The following is an 18,107-nucleotide window of genomic DNA, read 5'->3' on the forward strand; positions in this document are numbered from 1 at the left end:
CTGTATCACTTATGAAGGCTGCTTTCACACTGGAGCGGGCAGGCATGGATGGTAAAACGCTGCTAGTTTTAGCGACGCTTTACCATCATTTTAGCGGTGCTGTTCGGCTGCTAGTGGGGCGCATATAACCCAGCTAGCGGCCGAGCAAGAGGTTAAATGCGCCCGTGAAGCACCGCTGCCAAATCGCATTGCATGCGCTTCGGCAGTGGTGCCCATTAATAGCCATGGGCAGGAGTGGTGGAGGAGCGGCATGCACCACTCCAAACGTGCTGCTCGCCTCAGTGTGAAAGCACTCTGTCTTTCACACAGACTGCAGGGGAGCCGTTTTGCAGGCACTTTACAGGCGCTATTTTTAGCCCAAAAGCGCCTGAAAAACGCCCCAGTGGGAAAGGTGTCTGTTCGATTTTATGAGATGAAGGGGGATGTATCATAATACATGGGTATTCACGTTCATAGGTTCATGCTCTCCACGGTATCTCACCCCAGATGAGAAAAAAAGAAGGGGGAGAAATGGTAGGTTGGGTGACTCGGGAAGAAGTGGAGAGGGAGGGCAAGAGGCACTCCCTTCTTCTCTTGCATCAGTTTTTTTTTTTTTTTTTTTTTTTTTTTTTAAGTAGTGGTGTTTTTTTTTTTTTTTGGGTGGTGTTGGGGTTCATCCGTTTTTAAGGAGACAGAACTTGGGGAAAAGTGCATATATTGCAGAGATGTACTGCATATGCTGTTTTTTTTATTTTTTTATTATTTTGCCTGGACAGACTTATAAAGGATACTTTTCTCCAACTGACACCATTGATAAGGCACTATTCCTTCCACTGATACCAGTGATATGGGGCATTGTTTACTCCCATTGACGACGGCATTTTCTACTCCCACTGGCTATAGTGGGGGGAGGGGGGGGGCCTAAAGCCTGATGGAAAGTGGCCCTTGGTTTACAAAGTTTGGAGACCTCTGCATTAGATGTTGGAGGAAATTGAGGGATTTCACTACTTTAAGCCAACTGCCCCATCAAAGGCATTAAGGACAAGAAGCTCTATGGTGGTAATTCTGATGCTGTTGTAATTTATTGCACCTAGAGCACCCTTTGAAGAACAAATATCTAAGATTAAGGAAATACAAAAAGCTGCGCCAACATGTTGGCGCAGCTTTTTGTATTTCCTTATTGTTGTTAGGTGTGTGCATCTCACTTACTGCTGCTGCCTTCTTTATAGATTATTGCACCCTTTAGCTGTTTCACTCAAGCGCAGTTTATTTTTCCTTTAAATATCTAAGATTGCTAACTTCTGGACAATGCATGTTTACCATAAGCAGCAGATTCCGATTTTTGCTCTTTAAGCTGATGTTCAGTATAACGTTTTTGGCAGGGAGGCAACCTGTACACCAGGGATAGGCAACCTCTGCCCTCCAGCTGTGCTGAAACTACAAATCCCATCATGCCTCTAGGAGTCATGCCTGTGATTGTCGGGGTCCTGCAATGTCTCATGGGACTTGTAGTTTCAAAACAGCTGGAGGGCCGAGGTTGCCTACCCCTGCTGTACATGATAAAAGTAGCAACGCATTTCCTATATATTTCGCTCGGTACTGTATGATCCATAAATATTATTCTAGTTGGATAAAGTGATGTCTGCCATAAGCTCAAAGCTGAATTATAAAGAAAACAATCTCTTCATAAGTGTAATTTAATTACTTTGGTTCTTCAAGTTTTCTTTGTCCTCAGGCAGTTGGCATTTATTGGTATAGATTGCCAGGCCTGACACTGCAGCTTATGGATTTTTTGCTTGCTCTTCCTAGGCTTAGCAATGGTCATTATGTTTGCGCTGGCAATAATCACATGCTGAAAATCCGACATGCTGGATGTACCCAAGTCAATCGATGGATCGACTTTGGTACATTCAGCCTGCCCTTAGATGGTTAAAATCTTGGCCAGTCCCGTCTGAGATTTAAACCATCTATGGCTGGCATTAGGCTATCCATACATGACTTACATTTTGGCCAATTCCAGCTGAAATTACTGAAATTTGGGTCCTATCAGCACCACCAGGCTCAACAATCTTCAGTTGTTATATTGAAGGAGCTGGTTGGAAAAGGTATCAGTGGAACAACGACTTCATCAAATCTGAATATAACAGCCAGCAGTGCAGATTCCTCTACCATCAATATAAATGATCTCTCTCAGGCTAGCCATGCGTGACTCAAATTTTGCCCAATTGCTGCTGAATTGGCTACAAGTTGAGCTGTAGGTGGCCTGTTGAATCCAACTGGCTCAACAAACTTCCGTTGAAAAATTGAAGGAGCTGGTTTGAAAATCGTCAGCTGAAACAGCAACTACATCCATCTTAATGTAACAGCCAGCAGTGCAGATTCCTCCAATGATCTCTCTTAGGCTAGCTATACATTACTTGAATTTCGGCCAGTTCCTGCTGAATTGGCTGCAAGTCAAGCTGTAGTTGGCCCTGTTGGATCCAACTTGCTCAGCAATCTTCAACTGAAAAATTGGAGGAGTTGGTTGGAAAAATGGCAGTTGAACAGTGACTTCATCAAATCTGAATAGAACTGCCAGCAGTGCAGATTCCTCATCCACCCATATAAATGATCTCTTATGCTAGCCATACATTTATTTATTTTTTGCCCAGGTTCTGCTAAATTGAGTGACATTTGAGCCGTAGGTGTCCCTGTTGACACCAACTGGCTAGACAAGCTTCAATTGAAAAATTGAAGGAGCTGGTTGGAAAGTTTTTTTTATGTCGAGCAACAACTGCATCCAGTCTGAATTTATCAGCCAGCAGTGCAAATTCCTCCTCTATCTATGCAGTGGGGAAAATAATTATTTGATTCCCTGCAGATTTTTTGTAATTTTGCCCACTTACAAAGAAATGAAGGGTCTATCGTTTTTATCGTAGGTGTATTTTAAATGATGGAGACTGAATATCAACCAAAAATCCAGAAAACACATGATTCAAATGTTACAACTTGAGTTGTAGCTCCGTGAGTAAAATAAGTATTTGTACATGTGCCTTCTTCAGGAGGGGGAACCTTGTGGGTGCATCAGGATTTCAATCCAATGCAGAGTATTGTGTTACCAATGGTTTGTTTGGTGACTGTGGTCCTAACTGCCTTGAGATCATTCACAAGCTCCTCCCATGTAGTTCTGGGCTGATCCCTCACTTTTCTCATGATCATCCTTACCCCATAAAGCAAAATCTTGCATGGAGCTCCATACCGAGGGCGATTGATGGTTATTTTGTAGTTCTTCCATTTGTGTATAATCATTCCAACAGTTGTCTCCTTCTCACCAAACTTCTTGCTGATGGTCTTGTAGCCCATTCCAGCCTTGTGCAGGTCTACAATCTTGTTCCTGACGTCCTCTGACAGCTCTTTGGTCTTGCCCATGATGGTGAGGTTTGAATGGAAGAAAGAGTTTCTGTGGACAGGTGTCTTTTATACACTTAACAAAGTGTCGTTAGGAGCACCTTTCTACATTGACAGGACTAATCTGTGTACCACATGAGCACCTACTGTAGCCAGTCTGTGGGAGCCAGAATTATTGTTGGTTGGTAGGAGATCAAATACTTTTACTAACTGTAACTCCATTTATAAAATTTGTTTCGTGTTTTTTTTTTTGGTTTGTTTTTTGGTTGATATTCTGTCCCTATCATTTAAAATACATCTATGATAAAAATTGTAGGCCCTTCATTTCTTTGTAAGTGGGCAAACTTACAAAATCTGCAGGGGATCAAATAATTTCCCCCACTGTATAAATGATCTCTCTGTTGGCTAAACAGGATTTGAATTTCAGCTGATTCCTTGGCTGCAACTCAAGCCATAGGTGGCCTTGTTGGCACCAACTGGCCTAATGAACTTCAATTGAAAAATTGAGGGAGCTGGATGGAAAATGGTCAGCCCAACAACTGTATCCAGTCTGAATATACGGCACTGATAGGCGGCACGGATAATCAGCACTGATTCCACCTCCAGCCATATAAATGATCTCTCCTAGGCTAGCCATATATGAGGCTAACTTCAGCCAATTGCTGTTAATTGGCTGAAATTTGAGCCGTAGATGACCCTGTTGGAACCAACTGACTCTGCAAACTTTAGCTGAAAAGTGAAGGCGCTGGATGGAAAATTGTTGAACTGCGATGGCATCCAATCCATTATAATAGCTGGCAGGGCAGATTCCTGCATTAACGCTCTTTAGCATGGATGGGAAAGTCTAGCGGGCTGAACAGGAAACATGTAAAGTGTATAGCTTGCGTTAGATAAATGACTAGTCAGTTCAAGATGACCCAATCCTTCAGGGGAGACGATAGGACCTATATAGATGGACTTAGGACTTTGATTGGCAAAAGCAGAATGCGTTTGACAGTTTGACATTCCTCTAAGATTGTTCCAAATGCATTGCAAGTGCATTTGACTTGCCGTTAAGCTGCTTTTGCATTCCCATAGACTTTTGTGTAGGAAGAGAAGCAGTTCAAACGCAAAAAAAAGCCCGTTGTCACAAGCCCTTATGTGTGTACCTGCCGTGTGTGCGTTCTTATTCCTGTGCTGATTGTGTGTTCTTTATTATGGGACTGCACCTTTAAACATTTTTCGAATATCCTTTTAAAGAGACAAAGGATATAAAATTTGAGCTTTATGACGTCAATATGACAGCAAGACATAATACAATGAAAACATCTGCTGCGGAGTTCTGCAGGACGGAAAATAGGCTGTAGCGCTTCTGATAATAGGAATCTGGGGCAAGAAGGAATATTAATATACAGATGTAGAGAAAACAAATACGGCAAACACTCTTATTTAAAAAAAAAAAAAAATTATGAAACATTGAAGGCTGAATTTACCCAGATTTCATAAGCAGTGCAATATTAACGTAAGATTCTTTCAACATTTGATCATTTTTACGAGGCAGGAATTCATTTTGATGTTTTAGCTATCAAACCTGTGAGCTTGAATAATGAAGGAGAATAGCCAAATCTACAGATGTTCCTGAGCAGTGGATTAAAGAACTTGAAGTTTCCTCAATAAAAATAGACGAATATCATCTAAAATGAATGAAAAAGTACAAACCTTTCAGGATACATAAAAATAAAAATAAAATAAAAGTGGTCAGCCTTCGCGCCGCTAAGTGGTAATAAGTGACTAAAGTGGAACAAAATCCAAAATCAGATATAATGAAACACAGATGCTGTGAAAAAGAGCCTGAGTGATATAAAGTGCAAATGCTAACTAAAAAATGCAGCAGGACAAAATAGTGAGCACAAACTATCAAATAATGAATATAAAGGGGTGGGTCCTGCGCAAATCGTGCCACTCAAATAAAATACACAAATTCAAAATAATATAAATATGTGCATACATACAATGCCGTGAAAAAAATATAGTCCAAAAAACAGCACGCATAAAAATATATAAAAAATATATAAAAAAATGGAAAAAAGGTTTAATGATAGAACAATAATAAAATGTCCGCTACTCAAGGCTCCCAGAACTCTCACCTTTAAACGAAGTGAATAAGCAAATCAAACAAACTCCAGGATTCTCTTATTTCATTCATAAATAATAAATAATAGCCATCAGGCAATCCAAAGGAGGGATGCAATGATACAATTCCGCCACTAGAGGGCCAGTCCCAGCTTCCAGAATAGCTGAAATGGATCTTCACTTCTATTTCACAGTGTATGGCTCAAAATAAGAGAGAGGAGGGGGAGAGAGAGAAACAGGAGACTTCCATAGTGTAGTAGTTTAAAAAACGGCAGGTAAATTTATTAAAAAGCAGTAAAGACTCTCACATTTTAATTGCAAAAACAAGCACAATCAGGAAGAGGGTATAATGACAACTTCCTCCCGCCTTACTCTACTTCCGGTTCGTCCTCTGGCCAATCCCTACGCGTTACGTCATGTGACTTCTTCATGGGGATCCTCATGGGGATCCCCATGAAGAAGTCACATGACGTAACGCGTAGGGATTGGCCAGAGGACGAACCGGAAGTAGAGTAAGGCGGGAGGAAGTTGTCATTATACCCTCTTCCTGATTGTGCTTGTTTTTGCAATTAAAATGTGAGAGTCTTTACTGCTTTTTAATAAATTTACCTGCCGTTTTTTAAACTACTACACTATGGAAGTCTCCTGTTTCTCTCTCTCCCCCTCCTCTCTCTTATTTTGAGCCATACACTGTGAAATAGAAGTGAAGATCCATTTCAGCTATTCTGGAAGCTGGGACTGGCCCTCTAGTGGCGGAATTGTATCATTGCATCCCTCCTTTGGATTGCCTGATGGCTATTATTTATTATTTATGAATGAAATAAGAGAATCCTGGAGTTTGTTTGATTTGCTTATTCACTTCGTTTAAAGGTGAGAGTTCTGGGAGCCTTGAGTAGCGGACATTTTATTATTGTTCTATCATTAAACCTTTTTTCCATTTTTTTATATATTTTTTATATATTTTTATGCGTGCTGTTTTTTGGACTATATTTTTTTCACGGCATTGTATGTATGCACATATTTATATTATTTTGAATTTGTGTATTTTATTTGAGTGGCACGATTTGCGCAGGACCCACCCCTTTATTTTCAGGATACATAGTTGTATAAAGTATATGTTCATTAAACAATGATATTTCACTAAAGACACATTCTATGCGAACTCTATTTTGGTCCAACCAGCAGACACTCCATCGTGAATGTTCTGCTAATCTCCTGTATCCTAATAATACTGAAGAAATATAACTTTGCTGTTTTATTTCTTATATACTGGAGAGAGGGTTAGTGCATATTGTGGACGTTCGTTAAAAAAAGAAAAAAAAATGTGTTAGCTGTGTCCCTAGGAAGTAATAAAAAAAAGAAAAACTGTTATATCTTTGTTAGACGGTTTGACTCGAAATTTCGTTCAAATTTCACGTTGGTAGAGTAAATCTTGTTCTATAGTAACAACTTATTTTCTTCTTCTTCCTCCTTCCGTCTTCTTCCTCCTTCCGTCTCTTCTTCCTCCTTCCGTCTCTTCTTCCTCCTTCCGTCTCTTCTTCCTCCTTACGTCTTCTTCCTCCTTCCGTCTTCCTTCTCCTTACGTCGTCTTCCTCCTCCTCCTTCCCTTCATCCTCCTCCTTCCCTTCATCCTGCTTCTTTCTTCTTCTTCTGTCTTCTTTTCTTCCTCCTTCATTCTTCTTTCCTCCTCCCTCCATTCCTTCATTCATTTTAGTAAGGCTTCAGTAGGCTTAGTCCTAAAAATGTTCCCTGCTAACCTAAAGATAACGAGGCCTTACTAAAACAATGAAGAAGGCAAAAGAAAGAAGTAGGAAAGAGGAGCATGGCATGGAGAGCAGGAGATGTGCCAGACATGGCACAGAGAGCAGGAGCTAAAGTTTATTAGCCTTAGAAATGTTCCCTGCCACTTCTAACACCAATGCTAACCTAATTAACTTAGCTTATTAATTAGCATGGAATTCTACTTTAAAAAAAGCAGCTTCAGCTCTACTGCTCTGTGCCATGTCTGGCCCATATCCTGCTCCCCATGCCATGTTCCTCCTGCCTCCTTTCTTTCTTCCTCTTCCTTCTTTTTTTTCTTTCTTTCTTTCTTTCTTTCTTTCTTTCTTTCTTTCTTTCTTTCTTTCTTTCTTTCTTTCTTTCTTTCTTTCTTTCTTTCTTTCTTTCTTTCTTTCTTTCTTTCTTTCTTTCTTTCTTTCTTTCTTTCTTTCTTTCTTTCTCTCTCTCTCTCTCTCTCTCTCTCTTAGGTAAGTATAGGTGTTAGGAGTGGGAGGGATCCCGCTCTCTATGCCGTGTTCGGCATGTCTCCTCCTCTCCATGCTACGTCTGACACATCGTTCCTAATTACTGAAGGGGCTTTGCACTAACTTTTTTAGGAGTCGGATCTGATCAGTTTAGAAGAGTGGCACAGGCTTTATGCCTGTGCCACTTTTTGCTGATTCTCCCTATTCTGTTTAGGTAAGCGCTCTGGGTCTGTGGCCAATAGCAAACCCAATTCTAAATGTGTTTTTTTTATTTTTTTATATATATAAAACTGCTCAAAAAAAATCATATGCCCGGTTGTAGTTGAGCAAAATTTGAGACCCAGTGAAAATTGCTCTAAATGCATTCTAGCTTTGTGTATGGCTCACATGGTGATAGATAAAACATTTCAATGAAGGATGAAGAATCTGTAAACACAAGCGTTTTTAAGTCCGTATTCTTTACTATTTCGGATTTATAGCTTTCATTTCAATATCACTGTAGAGGAAAAAAATATATACAGAAACAATTGCTGTAGTCATAAAGGTATATGAGCATCCTACCGCAAGCCTCATTTACAATTTTTATTTGATAGTAACTGTTTAAGTAGAACAATATTCACAAACTATATTGCATCCCAGCTTACTTAAGGGATGCGATTTTAATGATCATAGACAAAAAAAGGACATCCTGCCTCTGGACGACTCGCGTTGGACCAGAGATGCACGAGTTCAGTGATCGGTTCAGAGAGGGTCAGGAAGTGCTATATGCCTATTTTTAACGCTCTGAAATATGTTGTGCATTTTTAATAAGATCCCAGATGGTACATAGCTGTTATTGATTTTGTAAACTGGAAGTGAATGCCTCCTTTTTGCTTTGTGTTGCACATACTACTTGAATGGCCTTTGGATAATATAACCGCCGTGCACTTTGTGAACCATTCAGTTTCTCTGGGAGTCTTATTAGCTTGTTCAGATGCTGCCATACTCTTTCCTGTGACAGAATCCCCTTGGTCAAATTGTATCTGTCTTTTTTTTTTATCCCATCTTATCAGTAGAAAATGTTGCGATGAAAGATCCTCCGGACTTATTGGACAGGCAGAAATGCCTGAACGCCTTGGCGTCTCTGCGACATGCCAAATGGTTTCAGGTTGGCTATTTGTTCTTACCTTATTGTTATTGTAGCCTTATGAGGTTTTTTTTTTTTTTCATTTGATTTTTCTTTGATCTCATGTTATTCATGCACTTGTAATCTTTCATAATATACCTGAGTAGTTTATAACTCTACATTCACTTTTTTTTTTCCCCCAAAGTCATATTTGCCTAGCAGCAGTGCCATCTATTTGGCCCTGATGGGAGATTGCTTGATGTTTGCCAGCTAATAATTGGTTCTCAGCTGTACGCCTTTAACACAATGAACAATCAGAATTGCGTACCTCCTAACGTGTAAAGCTTTTGGCACACCCTGCTATGTTGGCCTCCTGCCAACAGGTGGCACTGATGCTGTCTAGATATTTATTTTTTATTTTTTTAGGTGTAGCGGTTGTTAGCTGGTATATCATGATCATGAGGCTACAAAAGCAATCTTTTTACGTGAAGCTTTTCAGTTAAAAACCTGACCTTTCTAAACATTCTGTTCTGTAGTTTTCTTTGCATGAAGTTAGTCCTACTACTCAGTAATCATATTTAAAGAATCTGTCTGAGGCCTCTGTAGGTTTGGGGTAAAGAGAGAACACAGAAGCAGGATTGGAACCATTTTGTCTATTCCAGGCGAGAGCAAACGGATTAAAATCTTGTGTAATTGTGCTGCGTATTCTACGAGATTTGTGCAACAGAGTTCCTACCTGGACCCAGCTGAAAGGATGGGTGAGTGTGGAATGTGGTGGGACATCTTGCATGGGGGTAGTTCTTAGAAAATGCTCAGATAATGGCACAGTTATTTTTTATAATGAAAGTTGTTGGCCTGAATTATAAGATGCCAAACAAAACCATTTTCCTTTGCATCCTAACCTATTTTATTGTTTTTGTTGTAAATACTGATGATCAAGTTGGGGGCTACTTAAGTAGACTCACCTTCTCACTCTTTTTTTCCTCTCAGCCTCTAGAACTCGTATGTGAAAAAGCACTAGGAACTTGTAATAGACCGTTGGGTGCCGGAGAAGCATTACGGAGGGTGATGGAGTGCCTGGCGTCGGGCATCATTCTACCTGGTAAGACCACTTGGGAGTGAAAAGCGCCTGAATTCCACTGAGGGTTGAGATGTGATGGTGGGGAAAAACTTAGAGTGCAAGGAAAATATTATGGCCATTTGATGGGGTAATTTGAAGATAACTGGTTCAGCGCCTGAGAATTTTGGGGGATTTATGGTATTGTAAAAACCCTTGCGAAGCATTGAACTTAAAACCTGAAGGCCTCACAAAATATTAATTTACCCCCATGATGCATGTCTTGATGACTGGGAAATAAACAATTACTAAAGCTATCCAAATCTAAATTTCATTGGACTGTAGCAACCAAAACATTGATGGCAGGACTTCTACAACATGGTCAAATTTAAGGAAATCTTGGACCCATGGATTACCCATTTCCCATTGTCAACTTTGATCAATGGTTGATAAACCTATGAACTCTCTAACCTATATCAGCAGAACCAAGATTCCCCCCCCCCCCCCAAAAAAAAACTCCAAAATGCTCAACCAAACATCCCCCAAAACTCCAATAAGCTCAGCCATAAATTCCCCAAAACTCCAATATGCTCAGCCATAAATCCCCCAAAACTCCAAAATGCTCAGCCATAAATCCCACAAAACTAGAATATACTTAACCAAACCTCCCCCAAAACTCCAAAATGCTCAACCAAACATCCTCCAAAACTCCAATAAGCTCAGCCATAAATCCCCCAAAACTCCAAAATGCTCAGCCATAAATTCCCCAAAACTGCAATATGCTCAACCCATAACCTAGGCCCATACAAAAAATACCGCTTTTGAAGTGATCGTACAATAATCTGATCGTACACAACTTACCTCTGAAATTTACCCGAAGGGACAAATAGGAATATTTTTCTTGTACGATACCAGATCCTAGGATTTTTGTTTAATCAGTCCAGTTTTCATCTGAAAATACAATATAATACCTTTACATCACTTCCGAATTTTTATTCTGCTATATTACTTTAGTAACCTCTTCATTTTCGATTTGGAGACTAGCATGCAAAAAAAAAAGATCATTCCTCCGATAATCTCATTGCGTGTACTCGTCTTAAATCCCGCAAAATTCCAAGACACTCAACCATAAGTCCCCCAAAACTCCACAACACTTAACCATAAATCCTCCAAGACGCTTAACCTTAAATGGTTAAGCATGGTTAAACTCCAAGACACTCAACCATAAGATCCCAAAACACCAAGACACTAAACTACATATCCCCCAGAACTGCAAGATGCTCAACCATAAATCCCTCAAAACTCCAAGACACTCAACCCTAAAGGCCCATACACACGACCAAAAGAAAAAATACCACTTTCGAAGCAATCGTACGATAATCTGTTCAGACAAATGCAAACAAATTTCTCTTACAATACCAGATCATACCATTTATTTATTTTTTAATCGGTACAGTTTTTGTCCGAAAACACTATACGAATGCAATACATCACTTGCGTATTTTTATTCCTTCGTACAAGAATTTTCGTACTTTAGTAACCTCTTCATTTTTAATCTGGAGACTAGTGTGCAAAAAAACGATCATTCCTCCAATCATCTTATCGTGTGTACTAGGCTTAAATCCTCCAAAAAGTTCCAAGACACTCGACTGTAAATCCCCCAGAACTCCAAGACATTCAACCATAAGTTCCCAAAACTCCAAAATGCTCTGCTATAAATGCCGTAAAACTCCAAGACACTCAAACCTTAAATCCCCCAAAACCACAATACCCTCGACCACAAGTCCCTCAAAATTTCAAGGTTCTCAACCCTAAATCCTCCAAGTACTAAACCATGAATCCCCCAAAACTCCAATACACTCAACCACAAGTCCCCCTTAAACTCCAAGACACTAAACTGTAGATTCTCCAAGACGTTGAACCTTAAATCCCCCAAAACACTGAACCGTAAATCCTCCAAAACTTCAAGACACTCAACCGTAAGTTCCCAAACCTCCAAGACACTCAACCATAAGTCCCTCCAAAACTCTTAAGATGATCTGCCATAAATCCCCCAAAACTCCAAGACAAAGACACTCAACCAATAGTCCCTCAAAACTCCAAAAGATTAAACCATAAATCCCCCAAAACTCCAAGATCAATCATATCACCCGACAACTTTACTACAACCAAACCTCTATTAAACTCATTTATTTTTCCTTCCCATTTCTTGATTCACAAAACAATCCACTAATGAATTTTACTATTGTCCATAATATGCTGAACCTTCCCTATTGTCTTTTATCACATGGCTGATATACTGTATGTCTTGTATGATGGAATTATGCATTCTCCAAATAAAAATATTGAATTGAAGAACTGTGAATTCTAGAAAGCACAAAGGTAGGAATACATTTCAATTGATGAGTTTTATAAAAGTATCTAAATGATTGGGGACACTGACCATCAATTAATTTATAAAGGAAACGCTTTACAAGAAAAGTAACAAAGTACCTTTTGTAATTGTCCTTTCCCTTTCATCGCAGCATGGGGTGAGGCTAAGCCAAAGAGAACCACATGTGCTGGTGACGTTGCTCCAGCTTTTTCAGCTTTAAAATAAGTCATCTCTGACCTCTATAGTTATATGGAACAATTCATCCTCAGAATGCACAATTACAAGCAGTGAAATTGTTCAAATAGGGTATCGGCAATCTGCTCTTCTCACTGGAAAGCTGCAAACTCACTGACACTAAAGAGCTCAGCTATGGAGAGAAAGTGAAAAAACAAATGCTTCCACCTTTTGGAGGATGAGTTACTCCACAGTGGTTTCAACTATGGGCCAGTAAGGGTTTGCTTTAAAGTTTATTTAGTGTGTGTAGAATACAGAAAGGTCCATAGCCTTTCCACTGTGCTCCTTTGAAGAGGAAATGCACAAATAGTTGTGGTCAGTCACTGTACCTCCTATTCATTTTCATTTGAAGGCTTTTGAGTCAATATATAAATATTAACCAATCTGAGTTCCACCCTTTATAAATATTCTATGTTTCTAGGAGGGCCAGGCCTGCACGATCCATGTGAGAAGGAACCTACAGATGCACTGGCTTACATGGCCGTGAAAGAAAGAGAAGAGATCACGCAAAGTGCGCAGGTAAGTCCATGTGTAAACCTTGTACATGAACCAATTCCAAAAATCTTATCCCTGAACGGGGCCACTAATAGAGGGATACCACTGGTTCCCCCCCCCCCCCAAACAGGGCAGGGCCCAATCAGTTCAGCAGGGGGATCTGGGCAGCAGAAGCAAGGGGAACCTGGACAGGAGGCGTAGGGGGGTCAGCATTTACTAGTGCCGACCTCTGTATTCGTACCCCCACGCAGCAGCTTGCTTCTCCGCCTCTCTCTCCAGCTGCTTTCAGCTGCTAAGGGGGAAGGGGGTGAGGGGCTTACAGGTACTTGTAAAAAGCACCTAGCTGCTCCTCCTGTCCCAAGTTCTCCTTCCTTCTGTTGCCCCTGGTCCCCCTGCAGTGTTGCCCCTGGTCCCCCTGCAGTGCTCAGTGTGACCCGCGGTTTTACTGTGCCACTCAGGCTCGATCCCTATGGGGAGTAGTGTGGGTGATGCTGCATCCGCTGAAGGAGTGGCAGCCAAGGGATGTCTCTCATCTCAGCTCCTGTAGTCGCTGGAAGGAAGAGAGGAAAGATCCCTGGTGCTGCACATCCACAGGAGTACTATGGTACTATGGCAACGCCCCCCCCCCCCCCCCACGTGTTTCACTCCGCCCTAGACTAAGCTCCAGGGGAGGAGTGAGACACATATGCACCACTACTGTTTACTAACAGTGGCCCTCGCCCCTGAATACCATCTTTTCCTCCAAATTTTATTCACATGATCTTTGTTTATTTTGGGAGATTAAAATATAACTAAAACCCCATTTAAAAATAAATAAAAAAATAAATGTATGTTTGAACGGAGGGATTAGAACCTCTGTCAGTTATTGCTGTCTGTGCCCTCATTAAGAAAATTTCCCCTCTCCCACCGACATCAATGATGGGGCACTATTCCTCCCACTGATACCAATGATGGGGCACTATTCCTCCCACTAATACCAACAATGGGGCACTATTCCTCCCACTGATACCAATGATGGGGGCACTATTCCTCCCACTGACACCAATGATGGGGCACTAATCCTCCAAATGACACCAATGATGGGGCACTAATCCTCCCACTGACACCAATGATGGGGCACTAATCTTCCCACTGACACCAATGATGGGGCACTAGTCCCCCAACTGAAACCAATGATGGGGCACTAGTCCCCAACTGACACCAATGATGGGGCACTAGTCCCCCAACTGACACCAATGATGGGGCACTAGTCCCCCAACTGACACCAATGATGGGGCACTAGTCCCCTCACTGACACCAATGATGGGGCACTAGTCCACCCACTGACACCAATGATGGGGCACTAGTCCCCCCCCCCACTGACACCAATGATGGGGCACTATTCCTCCCACTGACACCAATGATGGGGCGCTATTCCTCCCACTGACACCAATGATGGGGCGCTATTCCTCCCACTGACACCAATGATGGGGCGCTATTCCTCCCACTGACACCAATGATGGGGCGCTATTCCTCCCACTGACACCAATGATGGGGCGCTATTCCTCCCACTGACACCAATGATGGGGCGCTATTCCTCCCACTGACACCAATGATGGGGCGCTATTCCTCCCACTGACACCAATGATGGGGCGCTATTCCTCCCACTGACACCAATGATGGGGCACTAGTCCCCCAACTGACACACATTGTGACGGCCTCCTTTTTTAGAGGCTTTTTTTATAGCCTTTTAGTTCAGTGCTTCTTTATAATGCTTTTCATAACACATTAAGGATGTGATGGGAAGCATCCGCTATTCTGCAGTTGTCAGCAGCAGCCAAACCAATTCACGGAGGAATGTTCTGTTTTATTAGGAGGTATTGTGTGGTTTGGGAGCTTTCATCTCTCACACATACAACCTCTTTCTATTACTTTATATATCAGATTGATACAAGTGGGACCTTTTTTAGTACGACTTTTTTGTTTTGTTTGCATTGCGTTTTGATCAAAGGGTTCATTCCCCTTTTTTTTGTTAGTTTAAAACAACTCTCTACAGCAGTTAGACCGACTATAGATGGCTATCAGCATGTGCATGGTCATTATCCGAAGACAATTATTTATCCAATTAAAACACCGCTGGAAATTGATAGAACCCTACAAGCTTGCCCTGTACCCTTCTCCACTTTTTTTCCCCCATAGTAGCCAACCAAATGTTACCCTGGGATCGACAGACCCCTCTTCTCCCCCCCCCCCCCCCCCCCCAATTCCAGAGACCCTGCACAACAGAAATATACACTCAACGGCAACTTTATTGGGCACACCCGGTCAATTGCTTGGTAACACATATTGCTAAGCAGCCAATCGCATGGCGGCAACTATGTGCATTTAGGCATCTAGAAGTGGTGAAGATGACTTGCTGAAGTTCAAAACCGGGCATCGGAATGGGAGAAGAAAGGAAATTAAAGTGACTTTGAATGTAGCATGGTTGTTGGTGACAGACGGGGCGGTCTGAGTGTTTCTGGGATTTTCACACACAGCCATCTCTCGGGTTTACAGAGACTGGTGGGAAAAAAGAGAGAAAATATCCAGTGAGCGGCAGTTGTGTGGCAGAAAATGCCTTGTTGTGGTCAGAGTAGAATTGGCAGACTGACAGATGAGAGAAAGGCAGCAGTAACCCAAATAACCACTCGTTACACCCAAGGTATGCAGAATACCATATCTGAACGCCCAACACATCCAACCTTGAAACAGCGGAAGACCACCCCGGGTGCCACTCCTGTCAGCTAACAACAGAAAACTGAGGCTACAATTGGCACAGGATCACCAAAATTGGACAATAGAATATTGGAAAAATGTTGCCTGGTCTGATGAGTCTGCATTTCGGCTGTGACATTCAGATGATGGGGTCAGAATTTGGCGCATTCATGCATCCATCCTGCCTTGTATCACTGGTTCAGGTTTGTGGTGGGAGTGTAATGGTGTGGGGGGATATTTTCTTGACACACTTTGGGCCCCTTAGTACCAATTGAGCATGGTTTATACGCCACGGCCTACCTGAGTATTATTGCTGACCATGTCCATCCCTTTGACTACAGTGTCCCCATCTTCTGATGGCTCCTTCCAGCAGGATAATGCACCATGTCACAAAGCTCCAATCATCTCACCACTGAACAATGAGGTCACTGTACTCCAATGGCCTCCACACTCACCACATCTCATGACTCCAATGGCCTTCACACTCACCAGATCTCATGCCCATCCCTTCATGACTACAGTGTCCCCATCTTCTGATGGCTCCTTCCAGCAGGATAATGCACCATGTCATAAAGCTCCAATCATCTCACCACTGAACAATGAGGTCACTGTGCTCCAATGGCCTCCACACTCACCACATCTCTATCCAATAGAGCACCTTTGTGATGTGGTGAAACGGGAGATTGGCATCATGGATGTGCAGCTGACAAATCTGCAGTAACTGCGTGATGTTATGTCACTATGGAGCAAAATCTCTGAGGAACGTTTCTAACAACTTGTTGTATCTAAGGCGCCAAGAATGAAGACAAAAAGGGGTCCAACCCGCTACTAGTAAGGTGGACCTAATAAAGTGGACATTGAGTGTAGATAACGCTGCTCATTTCAGCCATGATTCTCAGTGGGCAATTTCACTTTTGTCTCCCCCCCAACAGGCCTCTTAAAAAAACGATCGTTCTAGAATGTTCTCTGGCTTCTATGCTTTCTCCGCCCTTCTTCCAGTGGCAGACTTTTACCACCGAATACTTTGAGAAATTGGCCCCCTTAGATACTCTGTGTCACTCCTATATGCCCTTTTATCCACTCCACCCGCTGAAAAATGCCCCCCTTTTATTCAATACTGGAAGCTATAATATATATTTTTATGAATGGAGAAGAGGCTCGGAAAGGGCGAGCATAGTCAGCACTATTGGCGAGCGCCTTTGACAGATCCTGCTATTGTGTTAACCCCTGTTGCAATAATCTTAGTGTTGCAGGGGTTAATACAACTGCTGGGGGGCCGGGGAGGCAATCGGGAACTGCGAATGGGATGCTGGAAAGCTCCCTTCTTGAAACTTGAACTCCTTTGCTCCTTCCATAAACTTTTTTTTAAGATTCCTACTTACCTATGTGGATGCAGCATTGGTCCGATGCGGCATCTATCCCCCGGCACCTCTAACTCTGAGAACCGAGCGATCAAACTCCACTGATCGCTCTGTTCTCACAGCTCTGTGAGCAGAGAGCTGCTGTCTGTCAGTCACAGCTCTCTGCTCCCCCCCCTGCGCTCAGATGAGCACTTGGCTGTGGAGGGGGCAGGAGCGGCCAGCTCAGGCTCCCAGCGGTTCGCTGAGAGGCTGAGCCAGGTGGCGGTCCAGGCATATGGGTGGATCCCGACTATGGTCATGATGATGCCCGAGCCTTGACCGAGACTGTGACGACAGCAGACAGCGGACCTCATCCCGCTCTCTGCTGAAAATGGGTCAGAGGCGTGCAAAAGGAGCTGCACTCCTGTGAGCCACAGGAGAAGTACAGCCAAACAAGCTTTGACCGTACTTCTCCTTTAAGTCTCTGCACTTCCTGCTTGCCAGATTTAGCCAATCTCTTGTCACTCATGCTGCTTTCCGGATCTTCGCTACCGCTTGTTACCGACCTTTGGCTTTGCTCTTTGACCACGCTACTGCTTTATTCCAACCTGCAACCACTCGTTACCGACCTTTGGCTTGTTTCCGGACTAAGCTTCTGCTTGATGCCTACCTGCAACCACTCGTTATCGACCTCTGGCTTGTTCCCTGACTACGCTTCTGCTTGATCCATACCTGCAACCACTCGTTACTGACCTTTGGCTTGTTTGCGGACTACACTTCTGCTTCATGCCTATCTGCAACTACTCATTACTGACCTTTGGCTTATTTACGGACTAAGCTCCTGCTTTATCCCAACCTGCAACCACTCGTTACTGACCTTTGGCTTGTTTGCAGACTACATTCTGCTTGATCCCAACCTGCAACCATTCGTTACCAACCTTTTGGATTGTTTCCGGACTATACATTTGTTTGATGCCTATCTGCAACCACTCGTTACTGACCACTGGCTTGTTCCCTGACTACACTCATGATTGATCCCTACCTATTA

General features: G+C 42.4%; 1 protein-coding gene across 3 annotated transcripts in view; it reads left to right on the forward strand.

Moving 5' to 3' along the window:
- The window catches only part of STRBP (spermatid perinuclear RNA binding protein), a 253,102-nt gene that overhangs the window by 143,271 nt on the left and 91,724 nt on the right, over nucleotides 1-18,107 (forward strand). For 2 of the 3 annotated variants that reach the window (XM_077469361.1, XM_077469441.1), the window contains 4 exons: nucleotides 8,774-8,868; nucleotides 9,489-9,584; nucleotides 9,817-9,928; nucleotides 12,913-13,010. In XM_077469361.1, the coding sequence (XP_077325487.1) occupies nucleotides 8,774-8,868; nucleotides 9,489-9,584; nucleotides 9,817-9,928; nucleotides 12,913-13,010 (401 nt within the window). The remainder of the gene's footprint in view (nucleotides 1-8,773; nucleotides 8,869-9,488; nucleotides 9,585-9,816; nucleotides 9,929-12,912; nucleotides 13,011-18,107) is intronic. The other variant, XM_077469524.1, reaches the window with a different exon arrangement.

The sequence above is a fragment of the Lithobates pipiens genome, unplaced genomic scaffold, assembly GCF_037356315.1.
Source record: "Lithobates pipiens isolate NorthernLeopardFrog02 unplaced genomic scaffold, aLitPip1_a1.2 Scaffold_1, whole genome shotgun sequence".
NCBI classification, from domain to species: Eukaryota; Metazoa; Chordata; class Amphibia; order Anura; family Ranidae; genus Lithobates; species Lithobates pipiens.